Source organism: Equus caballus, chromosome 8 (genome assembly GCF_041296265.1).
Source record: "Equus caballus isolate H_3958 breed thoroughbred chromosome 8, TB-T2T, whole genome shotgun sequence".
NCBI lineage: Eukaryota > Metazoa > Chordata > Mammalia > Perissodactyla > Equidae > Equus > Equus caballus.
This window is the reverse complement of record NC_091691.1, coordinates 41,232,977-41,252,475: the sequence shown is the minus strand read 5'-3', so window position 1 is coordinate 41,252,475 and position 19,499 is coordinate 41,232,977. Positions and strand designations below refer to the sequence as shown.

General features: G+C 39.9%; 1 protein-coding gene across 8 annotated transcripts in view; it reads right to left on the bottom strand.

Moving 5' to 3' along the window:
• PTPRM (protein tyrosine phosphatase receptor type M) overlaps positions 1-19,499 on the bottom strand; it is a 770,187-nt gene that overhangs the window by 447,740 nt on the left and 302,948 nt on the right. For all 8 annotated transcript variants that reach the window (XM_023648190.2, XM_023648193.2, XM_023648191.2 and 5 more), the window contains exons 3-4: positions 16,982-17,253; positions 1,486-1,564 (exon numbers count right to left, since the gene is read on the bottom strand). In XM_023648190.2, coding sequence (XP_023503958.2) covers positions 1,486-1,564; positions 16,982-17,253 — 351 coding nt within the window. The remainder of the gene's footprint in view (positions 1-1,485; positions 1,565-16,981; positions 17,254-19,499) is intronic.

The window sequence follows — 19,499 nt, the reverse complement described above, 5'->3', positions numbered from 1 at the left end:
CTCTCACTTTCTACGAATACACAGTGATTAGGGGAAACAGTGTGCATACATGCATGGACACTTGCACACAAACACATGCACACACACACACTTGCAGTGTTTTGGTGGTTCAAGCTCTCAGAGCCCTGTTCTGGGCTGGGAAATTCCCCACTGTGTGTTTTTTGGTAAAAGTCTAGTCTTGGCTTCCACGACAGAAGTTGAAAAAGCCACAGCTTGCTTTCTTAAATCACCCTGGTTGATAGTAGGGAGATGAGCTCAAGTCTAGCTTGCCCACACTGACAATCCCACTTGGGAGTCTGAGCCTAAGGCTGAGCGTGCGAAGGCATAGAGACAGTGACGAACATCCAGGTACTGGTGGCAAGGGTCACCCTGAACGGGTCAGCTGGCCAGAGGAGCAGGCTCCAGCACCTATGTCCTCACGGATGGCCCCTCTGGCACAGCAGCCACTGTGGTTCCGGCTGCAGAGCCTCCCTTTCAGTTCCTGCTCATTACATGAGCCAAGATCACTGACATTCCGAGTGGTTCTATTTGCCAGCCAATTCCCTTTTAACACAAAGCTTTTCTGCTTAAATCAGCTATGTCTGTTTCTGCTGCTTGTGGACAGAAACTCATAGACGGAGAGGAGCAAAAGCAAGTCACCACTGTGGTGGCCCCTGGGAAGGTGGGGGAGAAACGGGACTGGCAATCTGCAATATTTTATTGATTTAAGAACAAAGGTTCAGATGCAAATGACAAGCTGTTAATAGTTGTTCCTACTGGGTGGTAACAAGAAAAGGCTTAGTTTATCACCCACTGGACTTTTTAAAAGTACAGTCATGCCTCACTTAACAACGGGGACGTGTTCTGAGAAAGGCACCGTTAGGCGACTTCATTATCCTATGAACATCATAGAGTTACTCACACAAACCTACATGGTACAGCCCACTACACACCTAGGCTCTATGGTACTGATCTTATGGGACCACCATGGTATGTGTGATCCGTCATTGACCAACATGTCGTTATGCAGCGCATGACTGTACTAAGTTTGGAAAGATGAAAACAGGCCATTTCTGGGGTCCCCAGGTGGTTTGGGTAGATTTCTTATATTCAACAGATCCCCACCTGTTTGGGGCTATACTGCTTCAAACTATGCCAGAAACATACTGGCTATAGGAAAAAAATGCACAGATCCTCAATGTTCAACATTGTGATACTGTTTATAAAGGAAATCCAAAGATGTTTGCGAGGCTGTCTGAGCACACCAAAGCATCCCACTAGTCCCCATTCCTGGTGTTCATGTTAAAGACACTTAGGTACACACAGTGACGTTCCACATGAAACACGTGTGTTTGACATCCAGGTGGGCAAAGCAATGCCCTGGGACTTGTCAGGGGACTCTCTCAGCAGGACTTGTTTCCCCAGGTGTGAGCACCTACTTTAAACCTGTAGCGGAAAGGTGCCCCCAACAATGTACCGAAATGTTTAAAAGTTGAGGCAACTTACTACATGGATGTCCTAACACCTTCACTTCATCGATAGCGAGGTAGCCTTGATGTCCAGAAGTTATAACTTCAAAAATCACCTAGAAAATTAAAAAAGATTTACATTATTCCCTCATTTTTGTCAGACTTTTACCAAATGCCTCCTATATATAAGACACGTAGTTTCACTCATTCATTGGTGTTTCCGACAAACATTAATGGAGCACTTAATATCTGCCAGTCAGTGTTCCAGGTCCTAAGACTACAAAGAGAAGCAGACCCAACCCCAGTTTCCAGGAAGGATAGTGGGAATGGGTGGGTCAGACAGCGCCCTTGCCTCAAGGACTCACCCAGGAAGGGGTCTACCATGGTTAGGATCAGATATTTGGAAGACAGAGGCTTAAAGTCATTTACCAGGGGCAATGTTGGGATTGAAATTGCTTTATGAGAACATATTTTCTGGCCAGCTCCTTTGAAGAGACTCTATGTCCAGACTGACCATGTGTGGCCCTAGGTTTTATAAAACTAAAATTAAAAAACTACCATAAGTGCCATGAAGGAGAAGTACACGGTACTAGAAGAACATACACCAAGAGGACATCCCATGAGGAGGTGACATTTGAGCCAATAGCTGAATGGGAATGAGCTAACAGTGTGAAGAGGGTAAGGCTCCTTCTGGGGCATGTGCAAAGGCCCCAAGGTAGACAGGACCACGGCCATGAAGAGCAGAATTGGGACCTATAGCAATAAAGGTCAACTGTGGCCAGGTTATAGAGGCTCTACTCATAGGGCAGAGATTTCAAGAAGAACATCGTATTGATAAAATAGAGAAGAGACTATGCTAACTGAAATTCAGATGGCAGAGGTTTGAATTAAGAAAAGAATGATACAAAAATCTCTGCAGTGGTGAAATCAAGAGGGCTTTAGCAACTGCTTGATCATAGGAGAAGCAGGGTAAGAAAAGAAGAGCAACATGCTCTGAGGTTCTCATAGGACTGGCATTTTTGAGATGGTGGAGCCACTCAGAGAAATTGAGGTTAAAGGAGAAAGATGAACTAGTCAGAATATTATCAATTTTCCTAATATGATTGTCTAAAAGTGTCTGTTGTCAGGCAATTACTAAAAAGGTTCACATGACATTACTTTAACCTCTATTTACATATAGCAGGAAACTCTATCAGCAGGGAGACCACAGCTCATGCCATACGAAGATGATAAGTCTTAAAACACAACACGGCAATTGCACTCTTGGAAGAATGAAAATTTTCAGTCACATAAAAACCTGCAAGCGAATGTTTAGAGAAGCTTTATTCATATTAGCCAAAAACTGGAAACAGTCCAGATGTCATTCAAATGGTAAATGATTAAACAAATTGTGGTACCTGTATAGCATGGAATACTCCTCAGCAATACAAAGGAACTAGCTAGTGATAGACCCAACAACTTGGATGAATCTCCAGAGAATCATGCTGAGTGAAAAGCCAATCACAAAAGACTTCATACTATACAACGCATTTATGTAACATAGTGTAATGTTAAAATTTCAGAAATGGAGGACAGATTGGGGTTGCCAGAGATTAAAGATGGAAGGAGAGGGGACAGGGGGAGATGGGTGTAGTTATAAAAAGACAACACAAGCGATCCTTGTGATGGTGGAACTGTTAAAATCTTCACTGTGGTGGTGGATGCACGAACCTACTCAGGTATTAGTATTAAAACTGTATAGCTTAGAGTGTTAATCACATCAGCTAAAATATGGAAGCAACCCAAGAGCCCATCGATGGATGAGTGGATAAGTAAAATGTGGTCTATATATACAATGGAATATTATTCAGCCTCAAAAAGGTAGGAAATTTTGACACATGCCACAACCTGGATGAACTTGGAGGACATTATGCTAAGCAAAATAAGCTAGTCACAGAAGGGCAAATACTGTGTGATCTCCCTTATATGAGGTACCTAGAGTGGTCAAATTCATAGCGAAAGCAAGTAGAATGGTGGTGCCAGGGGCTGGGGGAGGGGTGTACAGGGAACTATGGTTTAATGAGTAGAGAGTTCAGTTTTACAAGACGAAAAGAGTTCTGGAGATGTGTGATGGTGAAGGGTGCACAACAACGTGAATGTAACCAATACCACTGAAGTGTACACTTAAACATGGGTAAGATAAGAAATTTTTTGTTATTTGTATTTTAACACAATAAAAAAGTGAAAAAAACTGTGTGGAACTAAACATACACACACACACACATGCATGCACAAGTACAAGTAAAACAGGAAAACTGAAAAAGCTCGGTAGATTTTAATAATGTCGATATGCTGGTTGTGATATTATACTTCAGATTTGCAAAACATTACCATTGGAGGAAACTGGGTTACATGTACACAGGAATCTGTATTATTTCTTACTACTGCATCTGACTTCACAATTATCTCCATAAACATTTCAATTTAAAAAAATAATTCTAAGTTACCTTTTACTAAGCACATTACATGTTACAAACACTGGGAAGATATCGCTCCATTATCTTATTTATTAGTTCATGTGAAAATTCTCTGATGATGTCAGATTTAAGAATGAAGAGATTTAGATACAAAGTGCAATGAGTCTACCGTAGACGTAACTTAAAAACCCGGTCTTTTTGATTGAAATGTCATGATGTTTTCACTACTATACACTGCCTGAAGAAACACTTCAACCCCAGGACTGCATTATTTATGTTTGTGCAATGGATGTAAAAATGGAGAAAGCAATCAGCAGAGCCCAAAATGGAAAAGCTCAGGGGGCTTCCTAGATAAGAAGTCATCCCAGAAACATCTGCTAGACTAGATGACAATGTGTCATAATGCCACCACATTAAAATACAAAACACACAAAGGAGAGAGAGGCCCAGAGAAAAAGAGAAATGAAATAAAACTTTGTCCTGTTCATAAGTATAATATATTTTTTTTCACTGATGATACAGAGAAAGAAGAGATGCATGGATATTCCTGCAATGGGATGTTGCTAATTTATCTCTCTACTGAAGTCTACAGGAGAGCAATCGAGGGGACAAAAGCAGATGAAGATTGAGAGCGAGTATGGGAAACAGCCTTCCAGAGGCCCTCCAAACAGAGCCCTAGGGAACAGTCATATCCGGCCTCACGGGAGGCAGCAACAGTAAGCAGTGCAGGAACTCGCCACCTGCTCTGGTCAGAATGGCCACTGCACAGACTGATGCCCACAAACACCAGCCACCCAAGAACACCATCACTCTGGTCATGAAAAAGGCATTTTGAAAGCCAACCCTAGAAATATTCATCCATCCTTCCTTCCTTCCTTCCATGTGTCCTCCCTTCCTCCCCTCCCTCTTATTCATTCTTCAACTCAAGGTTCCCATGAGTGTCATCTCTATTCCAGGCGCTGTGATAAGCACTTGGAGCATCTCAAGAACAGAACAGATGAAGACACTTTCTTCATCAAAACTGCCCTTCTTCTTACAGAAAATTACATTTTACTTTATCAATGACAAGAGCCAAAGCTTCTCATAAAAATGGGATAATTCTTATTTTTGAAGGGATGCACTGACTCTGAGAATATAGCGTACATATAGAAGATGCTCATGTGGATCTATTTTTGAAGTTGACATGTGTAAATTTAATGCACAATATTTTATTTAAACCAATACAGGGCCATGGCCCTACCAAAGAAAAGGAGAGAGAAAAGAAGGAGGCTAGAAAAGCCACCTTAAACCCTCTGAATCTGTCTTATCATCCATCACACTAATATAATTTATCTCTCTCAAAAGTTTTACCCTCAAAAATTCTGAGTCTTACTGTCCAGATATTTATAGAATATTTACTACAAGCTCTAGGAGGAAAAATATTAGACAATTTTATGAAATTTAAGCTTTAGTTGGAGAAAAAATAAGGAACACAATGAAAGAACAGAACAAGACAACAATGGCCAAAGGACAGATGGGAACAATAAAAAACTCAAAGGAATGTGATCCTTCTCCACTACAGGACTGTCACGTCTTCCTTACCAAACCAACCAGGACGCCTAAGATACAGCCAACATGACCTTGAATACAGTTTCTGAACCTGCTGGTATAAACTCATAGATGCTCAGTATGGACTCACCAGTGTCCTTACCAGACTAGAGGCAGAGAGAGACTCAGCAACAAGCCAACAAACTCCACATTCCCCAGCACATTCACTGGCCCATGAGGCCACAAGGAAAGAAGTAAACACATGCTTATTTCCAAAACCTTCTTTGCTCCCCTCAGTCCTCCCACTGGAATACCAAAAAGCAAAGAAAGACAGCAACTTATTATAATACACTAAGAAAACAATAGGTGACCTTTTCAGTTCATTACAAACTTCCAAGAGTAAACTTCTGGAACATGGCAGGTTCCAGCACTGACTGACAGCTCATTGTAGAGACAAAAAGAGGAAAACAATCTTTATAGATACGTTTATGTGTGTGTGTGTGTACTCCCACATGCACACATACAAACATACACAGACACGTTTTTATATATAATATATAAGTAAATATTTCACGACACATTTAGGTTTTATCCATAAGAAGGTGGATTACATGTTACAAGTTTGAAGCAATAAGTTCAAAGTTTCTTTCTAAAACTTGAGGCAAGTTTTTCAAAAGACTATTTTCCAGCTCTTTTTTAGTAATTTCAGTCAAAGGATGTATGAGCACAAGTTTTATTATCTGCTTCATCAAGTTTATAATTCAGTATAGAAATGTTTCAACACATACCACAGTTATAAGGCAGGTATGATTTGTACTAAAAGTTTGCTATTTTGAAAAAAACATGATTAAATGAAGACAGCTGAATTTATGTGCTATAGAACAATCTTAGATCAACCTAACTTGATTTAACACCTGACCATTAAGAGATTTACTTTTTTGTTTCTAACAAACAAGAGGGTTAAAACATGCAGCTCAAAAGATGAGGCCTATCTTAAATAGGTTTCTTAAAAACAGATTTTAGAATCCCACACAAAGGTTTCCCTGTCTTGAACTCTTGCTGTCTGGCAAGTTTCCATCTTGTACATTTTTCTAGCCAGCAACCTTACCAAGAAGGCTTCAAAAGCAAAAATATTTTTGTTTCTTTTTGTCAAATAAGGGAGAACTCTATTGAAGGTATATTTATTGCTGGGGTGAAGTACAACAAGTGTATGCAGGACCCACTGGGAGCCCCTGGAATGTCTGAAAATGCCAGCATCCAGGGCCACAAAGCCTGAGGCCAGAGGAAACAAGAAACAATAACAGGAGAACACTAGGGCACCACTGAAGAAAGACAAAAGAAAGGTATAACGAATTGATCTGGGGATGTAGCTGTGTTTAATTTTATCAAACAGATAGAATACATTGAAAATCCATATTAGAAGTGAGGCTTGGCTCTTTTTAGGGATTCATACCATGTCTTTTCTTTCAAGAAGAAATTCAATAAGTCAAAAAACATTTATATATTGCATATATCCATGTCTCAGTTAACTTTCATATAAATTATCTAATTTTCCCCAGTCAACCATATGAGGTGGGTAATACTAACTTTCCTTTAGGAATGAGTAGGACTGACTCAAAAAAGTTAAGTAATTTTTCTAAGGTCACACAATTAGTGCACTGCAGAGTTGGGGCATAATTCTAGGTCTATTTCACTTCTAAGTGTGGACTCTTTTCATGTTACCAAATTGCCTTAACTAGCAGGTATGACAGACTATGTATGTAGAACACATATTCCTACGTGTATATATATACACATATTCATACATACCTATATATACATACACACATATATAAAACACACAACCATGCATACACATACACATCCTTTAATGCAAACATATATTTATATATATATATGTTCTAAATTTTTTACTTCAGATTTCAGTAAGGAATGTAGTAACCATCTATTTGGCCTGGAAATGTAGATGCAAGGAACAATTACATAACTTAGTCTTAACAGCATAAATTTTAAGAGAAGTCGGCAAACTATAGCTAATGAGCCAAATTTGCCCCAGCCTCTGTTTTCATATTGCCTACAAGCTAAGGATGTTTTTAAAGTTTTCAATGGAGGGCGTAAATCAGAAGAAGAAGATTTTCTGTTAAATTAGTATTATATAAATTCAAATTTTAATGTCCATCCATAAAGCTTTATTGGAACACAGCCACACTCATTCATTTATGTGTTGTCTACAGCAACTCATGCACAACAACAGCAGAGTTGAGTAGTTGCCACAGAGACCATCTGGCCCGCAAAGCCAGAAATATTTACTATCTGGTATCCTGCTTTAAGAGAAAACTTTCCTGCTTGGCTCACCAACACACTGTCATTATTCTAGATAACAAGAAAGGATGTGTCAATAGCAATAGTTTGTCACAGCCAAATACGATAGGCCTTGCACTTCATGTAGGAGCCTTGTATTCCAGCAATGGCAGAGAGAAACCTCCTCCCTGGCTTGACTTGTTTCCTTTGTCTTACACAGGTGGTGTTTTAAATTCCACTTAAGCCTGTAGTATCATTACTGAATTTTTTTTAAATGCCTAATTGCAATATACCAAAACAAAATCATAGAAACCAATTACTTTATAGACCTCAAAATACTGTATACAATTAAACTAAAAATAAAATAAAATAAAACCTAACTCATTTAGAAGTCAGATCTTCTATAAAGAAAATGAACTGAGAATTTATAACACTTTAATATTAAAACCTGACCCTGAGATTTCATTCTACACAATGTTCTTTAGCATTAGCTAGATTTCAGCTAAATGTTCATTGTTTGTTTTTACCAAAACACAGACATCTTTAGGAGGAATGTCTTTACCTTCTAGCCCAACCTAAATTGTGATTATATAAAAAACTGAAAGCTAAAGTGGTGGATCAGTATGACAGAATCAGAGAGCCATATCTTTTTCTGGAATAATTTTGCCACAACACAGAATTTAATTTTGCATCACCTTTTTTTTGGATTTAGCTTAACAGAAGATATAATCAATCCTAATTTGTGGATCCTCTATTTGTGAATTCCCATACTTGCTACTTTATTTGAAACTCCAAAATCAATACTTGCAAAGCTTTCATGGTCATTTGTTCACATGTACAGAGTAGCAAAAATGTGAGGTGCCCAACACACATGAGCCATCTGAGGCAGAACAAGGCGATGCTCTGCCTTCTTGTCTCAGTTCTCATACCCAAATAAGTGTCCTCATCCTGGGCTATTTAGTGCCATGTTTTTCATTTTTTGTGCCTTTATTGATGATGCTGCTACTTAAAATGGCCCCAAGGCAGTGCTGAAGTACTGTCCAGTGTTCCTACACGCAGGAAAGCTGTAATGTGCCTTAGAGAGAAAAATACGTGTGTTAAATAAGTTTCATTCAGACATCAGCCATACTGCTGGAGGCTGAGTTCAATGTTGAGAATTAACAATATATATTAAATAAGGTGTTTTTAACAGAAGTACACCTAAAACAAGATTAGGTAGTGATCAGTTGATAAAAATATTGTGACTAGAGGCTTGCAGAATAATCCCATATTTCCCACAAAATTCAGTGCTCTCTGTGACTTTAGAGCACTTAATGACCACAAATGAGAATCACTCAGTTCACGTGTTTGGATTCACAGAGTCCTCATTTCTATCAAAGAACTCGGGCAGAGGAAAGACTCAATACTCATTTTTGCTGATGGTTCCAATATATTATTTGCAGTCACAAGATGTAAAGAAATGCAGACTAGAGAGGATCAATATTTCTTAAGTCACTCAACAAATAACATCTCAGGAGACAAGGCGTCATATCCGTACTGTCTTTGGAGGCTGTGGACAATTGCTCTCAGGTAGGAACAACAGGTTAAAGCCCTGACGGGTGCTCTTTCGTTTGCTCATGGAAAGCCATGCTAGATGTCGGCCTGTGAGGGGTTTGACTTCAGGCTCTCCTTCAGATGCCTGCCAAACGGGAGAGCGGAGCAGTTTAACACCCAGCATCCTGACCCTCCCTGCTTCAGTGAAGAGCAAAATGAGCTTTCCATGCTGCCACTGTCCTGAGCTCTGCGCGAGTGAAGAAAAGGGGTCTGCTGACCACCACAAACCCTACAGAAAATGTGTGCTGGAAGTCAGTCATCAGTTCTCCAGAACAAAGGGGATTAAACAGTACATGTCTTTCCTTCCAGACATAACCTAGTAGATCCTTTCTGATTTGATTTATCCAAAAACCAAAGATAGATCGTACCCATTTACAAATACTGCTGTTGTTGAGTTTTTTCCAGATGGGTTAAATAAAAAACAAGACACAGGAAAAGAAAAGTTTCTATAATGATAAAGAATCAAAGCAAAACCACAAACTGTGTGACCTTAAAAAATCAGGAACAAAATATTAAAGCATTTGTTTATATGGATATGTTATCAAAGTAAAGTAAAAATCTACTTTCCCAAAGTTAAAGGAGTTCAAAGGACAAGATTCACAGATTATCGGTGCTCTGTCAGCCCTATTCATTTAAATTATTCTTAAATGACCATCTATTTTTTCTACCAATAAACACAACTTTCCTTACTTTTATTTTTGTTTTCCCTTTCACTTTTGAAAGGACTAGCGTTCTTTTCAAATCTTTTCTAATCATAGCTCAAATACTCATTCTATAAAACAGGACATAAAAGAAAATTAAGGTAGAGGAAAAAATAGGAAAGTTATAAGGCAGCATGTTGTGAAGCAAGAAGCAACAGACCACAGAGAAGGATAAGATGTTAACCCAGAAGTACTTATCCTTGATCACCAAATAAATAGCACAAGCTAAGAATGAAACTTAGAGATGTGCTAAGTTTTTTAAAATAAATAAATAAAAACATTTTCTTTGAAGATGAAAATCGTCACGTGAATCGATCTATTCCCTAAATGCAGCACTGGGTTCATATGAAATTGACAGCCTAGGGTGTCCCCACTGATTTCTTAAAACAGACTGTTTATCTTTTTTAAGCACAAAATGCAGAAGATGGGAGCAACTGCTTAAAATAGCTTTCCTGATGGAGACAGAGTTATGTTTCACTGCCACCTCTAATTCCCCACATCATCCTAAAGGTATGAAGCAATTCAGTTGTCCTGCACTTGGAATAAGGGCCATAAGCTAAGGAATTTACGCGGTCAGAGAAAGTCGTGTTTTTCCATTGGTACATATCAGTATTTCCCAAGTATACTCCAGGGAATACTAGACTTGAGATGCTCAGCAAAAGCCCAAACTGATGCCCAAACTCCAGCTGCGTACCCGTACCCGCCATTTGTCCCTCCTGGAGATTCAGAAACATTCCCCAGCTCTGAAATGGCTTGCAGGACAGAATGTATTCAACTTTGTTTAAATCAGGGCTTCTTCCCATTTGGTCAACTAATGCCTTTCCACATGCCTGGGATTTGTGGAACACAATCCAGAAAACACTCACTTATTCAGACTTAAAACACTGTCTCTGAGCAGCAAACATATGTGGAGCTGTTGCCACTCAGGGTGGCTTTACATGACTTTCTGGTAAAATAAGTGGGCTGAAGGCAAAGACAGCAAAGGGACCCAGGTGGCCATGCAGGGACTAAAGGCTGGAGCTTAATGTGAAGAGATGGGCAAGATCAAGTCATTCCCATTCCCTGCACTCCTCATTTACAGGAACAGTGTCGGACTGCTAAAGGGTAAATCTTGGTTTAGCCTTCCTAAAGTGTAGATCCCTTTGTGTCCTCACTGCACAGAGAATTTAGAGTGGGGCTCAGCTGGAATCCACTCTCCAGCTTCCCCCAGGACCCTGCACTACATCTAAGGCAGTTGTTTTTACAGGGAGGCCCCAGAGAAACAAAAAGACTCTGGTCATTCCATGACATCCTCACATTCCCCCTGTCACTGCCCACCGGCCCCCAGCCCAACCCCTTTACTGAGAGGCCTTGGGGAGGGGCTTTCACCGTCACCTATGCATTTTTCTCTTTGCAAAGCAACCATCTGTATTAAAGATCACTGCCTCCTTGGGCTCTGACTGGATTCAGAGTCACCATATTCCAAAGCTGGGAAAAAGGCAGTGAGCACGGGCTGCTGGCGATGTCTCTGGGGGCATGCAGGGTTAGGAACCCAGAGCAAGTGATAGGGAGCCTCTGGAAACTTGTGGGACCAGGGGAGAGGAGAGACAAGGGGAAGAAGCAGAATCAAAGGAAATCTTTTTGTTTTTAATTAGCACAAAAAGCAAGATGGTGCTTGTGAGAGGAAAATGCTATTCTTAAAATGGCAGGAAGTCAATGTCCACATCAAAGGCGCAGATGCAAGAGCCCAGGTACCTCTCACTGCTGCCGCCCAACAGAGGGGCAGGTTCTGAGTAGCAGCAATTAGGACAAACATTAATTAAGGAATTAAATATGTGTTAATCACCAAATACTTGGCAATTTATGTTTTAAGGAACAGTAATTAACCTGCAATTAGCTGCATCCTGTGCAGGTTACCATTAGATTTGTACCTATGGAAGACTATTCTCCTATAAATGGGAAAAGCTACAGAAAATGTGGCAAAAACACTTAACTCTGTTAAGAAACGTTGTACAACTCTATAAATGCCTAATAAAGATAATGTTAGGGAAAGACTGTGAAAATGAGAGATGCCTAGGAAAACCTAGATGTTTCTCAAAAGGACACAGGGCAGTTGTGTCTTGTTGTGTTGAAAGTCTCCCCCAATCCAACAACTACAGGCTCAGATTCTGACCAAGGTGAAAAATGACTCAGTATGCTGCAGCCAAAACTGAGTGAGAAATGGACATTCTTGACAAAAGCAGAGGGGAAGGGACAGGACAGACAGAAGGAGCCCAGAACAACAGTTCCAAATCATGCTTCCCAGAGCACTGGATCCCCAAGATGAGGTAGAGAGTCCAGGGAACGCTGACCCCTGACCCTGCGATGCCTCCCCTCGCACTTGTGCGTGACAGCAGTTCTCAGACGCTCTGGTGGAGAGGAACCTGGTTCACTTCACTTCACCAGATGTTTCCCTAAAGCGTTTCTTCCCAGAACACTTTTTAATTGAACACCTTTGCCATTCCACTAAACACACTGAAGGAGGGACTTAGCAGGGAGAAAGCACTCAACCAGTAGCTGTTTCTTTTTTTACTGCCTTCCACAAACCTTAATCTCAATAAACTACCACCATTTATTGAGAGGCCAGCACGTCCCAAACGTGCTTTTCCTTTCATCTTCACACCCTGCACAGTCTTTATATTTAGTCCCATAATTAGGGAAGTGAGGCTCAGTACATTTAAATCAGTTGCTCAAGCTGATAAGGAAACAGGGTTGATATTCAAATCCAGTTTTGTTGGACCCAAAGTGTATGTTCTTTTACTGCACTATGAAGCTGCCCATTTTCAAGCAATATTATAATAGGAAATTCTTTAAAAGAGTTAATTCATCAATCTTAACATATTACATCAAAACTACTTAATAAAGTGTGAAAAGTATCTTATAGAAATACACTAGGATTTCAATTATACAATAACCTTACACTAATTTTTTAGATCTCTATAACGTAACTTGCAGCCTAAACACTAACCTAGAGGTGCTGTCTGGGGGAAGCTGAGTATCTCTGCGCTGAGAGACAGTCTCTCAAGGGCACCATCCTCTTTAGATGTCCATGTCCTATTACCTTGTCCTCAGCTGTTGGGCTCCAAAACAGCCAATCTGTATTCTAAGAATGCATCATTTGGATGTTGACTTTTATAAACCACATTCATAAAAGAAAATGTCACACACATGCATGCACGTGTGATACCAGAAAACTATTTTTTATATTTTGTGATTAGAAATATAACAGTCACGTAAAGCACACTCACATCCTCAGGCTAGTGCAGACCTCCTTATAGAGAAGTCTATCTTGGAAAATGCTTCAGAAGCAGACAGGCTTGTGCATGGTTCCCGTTTTTAAGAGCATCAGGATATGACAGTCACCTCCTCAGTAAGGGTGTGCTAGCCCCACGGGCTGGGGGCTGCAGTCCACAGCAGGGAAGCCCCTACCTGCGGCAGCGATGCCTGAACACAGACAACTTATTTTTCTGATCGTCTCCAGTTGGGCTGACACCTTGGGCCCGAAGTGGAAATAGGATCTGGTAGGTGTTTTCCTTCTTCTTCACCTCTGTTAGTACAGCTTGTGTTTCTCATCCAAACTGGGAAATACATTCAGGTCTTATATGGCAATTTTAAGGCTTAACATTCGGCGTTTGGGAAGTTTCCTGCTGATGTCTCTCTTGTATCCTCTACAGAGTGCCATTTACCTAACAGCTTATGCTACTATTAGTGTAATGACTTCAGTATGTTTACTGCCCAGCAGATAAAGGGGAAATAGACAGAAGTACAACCTTAACTGTGCTGTTAAAACTTTAAAGGCTGATGCTTGGTTGGGAGTGCTCAGGAACTGAATGAAAAGTGCATTTCAGGGTATCCAAACCCTTTGCAGTTGTTGATCACAGGTTCTTAAACATTTAGCAATGCTATATTAAAGAATCTCTACAAATCTACCTTTAAATCCAAAGTCTGAAGCTATTTCTAATGAATTACCCATTGAACTAAAAAGTATAATAGGAATGAAGTTCCAGTTCAGTCTGGCAGGTCACGCACTGCTCAGTAACGTGAAAGAGGTCACAGAAGGAAGTGGGAGAGCTTGGGGGTGAGGGGTCAAAGGTTCACAACCGGGAAGGCAAAATATTTTATTCAAAATGTTCAAGAAAGTGAGAATTCATTGAAGATAACAATGGTCTGATATACAGGACCACCTTACTTTCAATACAGTTTGTTAATTCCTTTTTAAAGGCTGGTCTCCTAACACTGTTTATAAATTAAATTATTCCTTTAATTTTGACTGTATAAGCTAAGTTGATAAAGCCTTTATGGATTGAAAGTTCTGCCCCCCTCAAATTCATATGTTGAAGCCCTAAGCCCTGATGTGATAGAATTTGGAGACAGAGCATTAAGGAGGTAATTAGGTTCAGATGAGGTCATGAGGAGCCACTCTATTGGCATTAGTGTCCTCATAAGAAGAGGAAGAGAGACCAGGGCTCGCTTGCTCTCCACATGCACACACAGAGGAAAGGCCATATGAGTGCACAATGAGAAGACAAGAAGGTGGCCATCTACAAGCCAGGAAGAAAACCCTCACCAAGAATGGAATCTGCAGGCACATTGATCTTTCTGGTCTCCAGAACTATGAGAAATAAATGTCTGTTATTTAAGTCACCCAGTCTGTGGCATTTGTTATAACAGCCCAAGCTGAATAAAACAAAGGCAAAATAAAAATCTAAGATCTGGATTGAAACCAATGCCAAAACCAATACAATGCACTGAGCTCTGGAAGTTGTGAAGGGTTCCAAAAGAGCTCACTCCTAGAGGTTTTCAGTGGGCACCATTAAGGTGAAAGAGAAGAAAACAAGGGCAAAGGTGGGCAGGACATGCCTTCTGATCTGTCTAGGAATGTGTCCTACTAGCCTCCATCCAGCAGATGCCTGGAGACTAAGGAGGACCTAGCTCAGGTCCCAGAGGAGCAGTGGGACGTCACCGAGCTGGGCCTTATCATCTTTGGGAAGGTCTCCTCCAAAGGAAGTTTCTAAAACACTCAGCCTCTTAGCCTAGTCCACTGTAGAAAAACCTTCTGAAGCCTAGCTAGCCAAACCCACTTCCACTGCTTCCATGTTAATCCCATGAAGGAAGAACTTCGTCCCAGAGGCCATATTTTTGAATTAGACCACTGATTGGTTATTAAAACATTTATAAAAAAGAAGGTTATTCATTAAATAGGATATTTTCCCTCTGCAAGAACAATTAGTTTTTACTATTTTTTGTTTCGTAAGTAAAAGCAGTATGTGTACATTAGGGAAAATTTAGAATAGGACAGACGACAGAAAGAAAAAAATTCAAATCACTAGCTGGGGAGATACCACTTTTTAATATATTTATTTCAGCATATATTTTAGCCTTTTATAAATATATAGTATATATATTTAATGTAAACAATGGAATTTAACATATTGTTTTATACCGATTTTTTCCACTTAACAATATAATCTTAAATACATTATTAAACAGTCTTACATAACATTATTCTTAATCATTGTAAAATGAACTTTTGTACTGTGGTAGCATAAATTTACTAATCCTCTATTGTTGGAAATACTATTTCTGATTTTTCATTATTATAAATAAACTGCCATGAATATACTTGTGTCAATTATTTGCAAACGCTCTTTTATTATTTCCTTTGGATGAATTCCTAAAGTAGATTCCTAAATTTAGACATATCTACATTTTTAACACTTTTAAAATGCATTGCTGAAGTGTACTCTAAAAAGATTCTAACAATTTACACGTGGACTAACAAAGCTTTTACTACCTCTTCACTTCCATTTATTTATTAAATACCAGAAATTGTTGTAGGTACGAGGGTGCAAAGATAAATTAAGCAAGAAATGTACAGCCCATTTCTTCCCACAATCAAATCCAGGAATAGAGAAATTGGGGATTGGTGCATCTTCCCTAATAAACACCAAACCCATAGGATGGATTCCGGGTGCTGTTCATGCCATTTGGATGACAAGCAGCCTTCAGGAAGACCCAGTTTTCCCATCCCTGAGTCTAGCCAAGCACCTCAATTCATGAGAGATGATCTGGTAGACATGTTCCAGCTGGCTCCTGAGTGAGTCAAAGGAATTAAGAAAGGGAAAAGGAAAATATTGCAATCCTCTTAATGCATCCCCTTAGCTTGAAATTAATTGAGTATTCTTAACAGCAAGTTATATTGTAAAGGCGTTGTGGGCAAAATGAAATAGAGCGGCCAATGCCATTGTCACTAATTTCTCACCTTAGATCCTGAGTTTGGATGCTCTGTGGTGCAGGCACTTGCCGACAGGACAGATGTGACATCATGATTGCTCTGTACTACTACTTAACTGCTCCTGGGCCTCCACCCTTCACTTACTTTAAACAAGAACTCAAAGTGGGCAAGTGGGTCTCAACAGAACACCCCAAATAACAGGACAGCAGCCCCCACTAAAGACAAGGACTCAGTTCACATGCGTACCGGGTGAGAACAGGGACCTGCACCTCACTAGCCAGTCTCCACAAGGGGTCCATCTTAATAACTTATTTACTCCTGAGATCCACTCACAGGAGAAGGGGCTGCTTCTTTTAGAATCAAGTGCTGTCTCCCTGGGTCAGACAGGGCTTACTTAAATACAGAAAGTAACATTTCCTTGCAGAAGGCACTCCCTGCCCTGCTGCAGGTTACTGCTTTTATTTTTTTAAAACAACAGATGCATAAACAAGTTTGAAGGGTATTTTACTCAATTCTCAAGGTAGTGTAACAACAAACAAAGCCTCAATATGCTCCCTATCAAAAAGCATAAGCTTTCCCTACATTGGCATAAAATATACCAACACTTCTTATACTTTCTCTGATTAGACTAAGATAAAGGCAATTCATAACTTTAGAAGTTAGCGGATGCATCAAAATACGAAATGAAATCAAAGAGCATACCTGGTAAAAGTTAGGCCAAAAAGTACTAATGGCCAGTTCTGCCCTGTTCCATGTTCGCGTCGGGTCTCCAGATGTGTTCCAGATAGGATTCCCCAAAGGCCCATTATTGACCTTCACGTAGACACTGAGTATCCCAGGAGCAGAATTACTCTTGCTGGATACAAAATAGTGAAAATCAATGCAGTGGGTATCATTTTCTTTAAGCTGAGGTAAGAGGAGGTGGGCTCTCTGCTCCTCAGGTCTTCCAGATGTGTTCACCAACATGAAAGAGCCTATGAAAACAAAATCAAAGGAGAGTCACAATGAGAAACACTACTTTCCAGGCATTTCTGAAAAGCCACCATCATTTACACGAGTTGACACTGCAACTCCACATATCTTACTTAGGTTTTAAAAGTCCCATCTCTTTCATATCTTTTTACCCCCAAAGTGTTCTCAAGATCAGCAACCGGAAAATTCCCTTGATGTCACCGCAATTAGCCTCCTAAATAAAAATATGCATAATTTGCAGACCTGCACTGATCAATCTGGTAGTCACTAGCCACATGTGGCTATCTAAAAAAATAATTTAAATTCCAAAACATTAAAAGTTCAGGTCTTCAGTCACATTAGCCTCATTTCAAGCACTCAGCAGCCACATGTGGCTAGCTGCTACCATATTGAGCAGCACAGATACTGAACCTTTCCATCATCTCAGAAAGTTCTATTGGACAGCACTATTGTATAACGGTACCACCAGTTAGTCATCATAGCCACTTTAAGATTCTCGCATAATCTAGAGAAAGATTACAGATTGGTCTGGTTTGTGGAATCTTAGAACACACTATTAGCCCTAGGATGCTCCTTATTGTCAATATAATATGATTCTCTTGCAGTTCAGCACCACAACCCTGCCCCACTGCTGTAACCGTTGACTTCTCCTTGACAGTGGAGGTGTTTTCATGACAGGGTATGACTGAGCATAGTGATGCGATTGCTGTGCCAATTGGAGGATGGTCATTCTCAGAAATCCCTATGAGGTTTTCGTATCTTTACATCTGTGGCACTAACCAACCCATAAGTGCTGAAGAATTTCCAGATAGATTCAAGCTTTCCAGATACTCTGGCATCAGAGATGTCATTTGGGCCCTCCTCATGTTTAAGATCAACAGAAAAGGCAACTAAAAAGATTGTATGAATTTTATATATCACACAAAGAGAGATAAAAGCAAAATGTTCTATGATGAAAGGGAAAACAGGTCATCCTAAGTCCTCTTTAGCAGAGAGGAAAAATATGCTGAAATTCCAAGGAGGAAGTACATTTAAATTTGGAGTACACAAATGGAAAAAAAAATACTACTTGGGTGAGGTTAAACTCATGATTTCTACTGGGTGAGCAGACTATTATCAACAATTGAGTATTCTTCTCAAAACTTCCCTTATTGTGAACCATAATCTTCAAAGCAGTGTGTGTATGTATGTATGTGTGTATACATCCACACATATCTATAAACATACAAACACAATACTAGAGAAAGTGTGTATTTTTAATCTTGTCTACAAACTGAAGTCCTAAACAGAAAAATGAGAAGATTACCTTTCCCACAGAATTATTATAAGGACTAAATAAGATACATAAATGTAGACATATCCTTTATAAATTAACAGTCTATTATTAAGGGATCAATATTATAAAATGTTTGCTTCTGGCTTTTACCCTCAGTATGCCCTTATATGAGGTGAGGTGTTGTTAATGCCATTTACAACAAACAGGAATTGAGTCACAGAGGAATTAGGAAGCAGTTTATCCAGATTTTAGGATGAGTTAGTGACAAAACCAGAACTGTGAGCTTCTGCGTTTCCAGCCCATTACTCATCTTGCCACACTCCAATACCCCATGTTGCTTCATGTGCCATTTGAGCATATATGAAGAAAACAGACCCCTCACAACAGTGAAGCAAAATCATAGTACCTATGTGAAAATAGAGCAATTTTTCAAGAGATGAATGCCATGCACCTGGAAATACGAAAGCCAAGCCACAGGGAACGGTTATCTATAAGACGTGTGTCCCAGCAATGAGGAAGAACTGCAAATGCGATTTAAGAAAGAGTTGGGGTCAGAGAAAGGGAACAGGTTCCAAGAGAATATCACTGAAATAATTCGGGTTAGCTAGAGTCTGCACAATGCAAAGTAATCTTCAAAATGCGCAGGGCTCACCAATCCCATCATAAATCTAAAAGCAGGCTGTTAGTGTTTATAAAATGAGTTTAAATTCTACTTTTCCACTTTTAGCAAAATATAAGTGGATTTACTCCATATTCTATCATCTGGAGCTCTGTTATCTACAACATAGTTACCATGTACACTCCTACTGATGGGGCTGAGGTGTGACATGGCCTTGAGGCCAAGCGTGAATCACCAAAATCTTTAGTATTGCCACACTGCCAAGAGTATGATTTCTTGCAGTGTTTCCATCAATTGAACTTGGGCAGCCCGGGTGGTAAACAGGGCCGTATGCAAAGGATGGCCAAAGCACC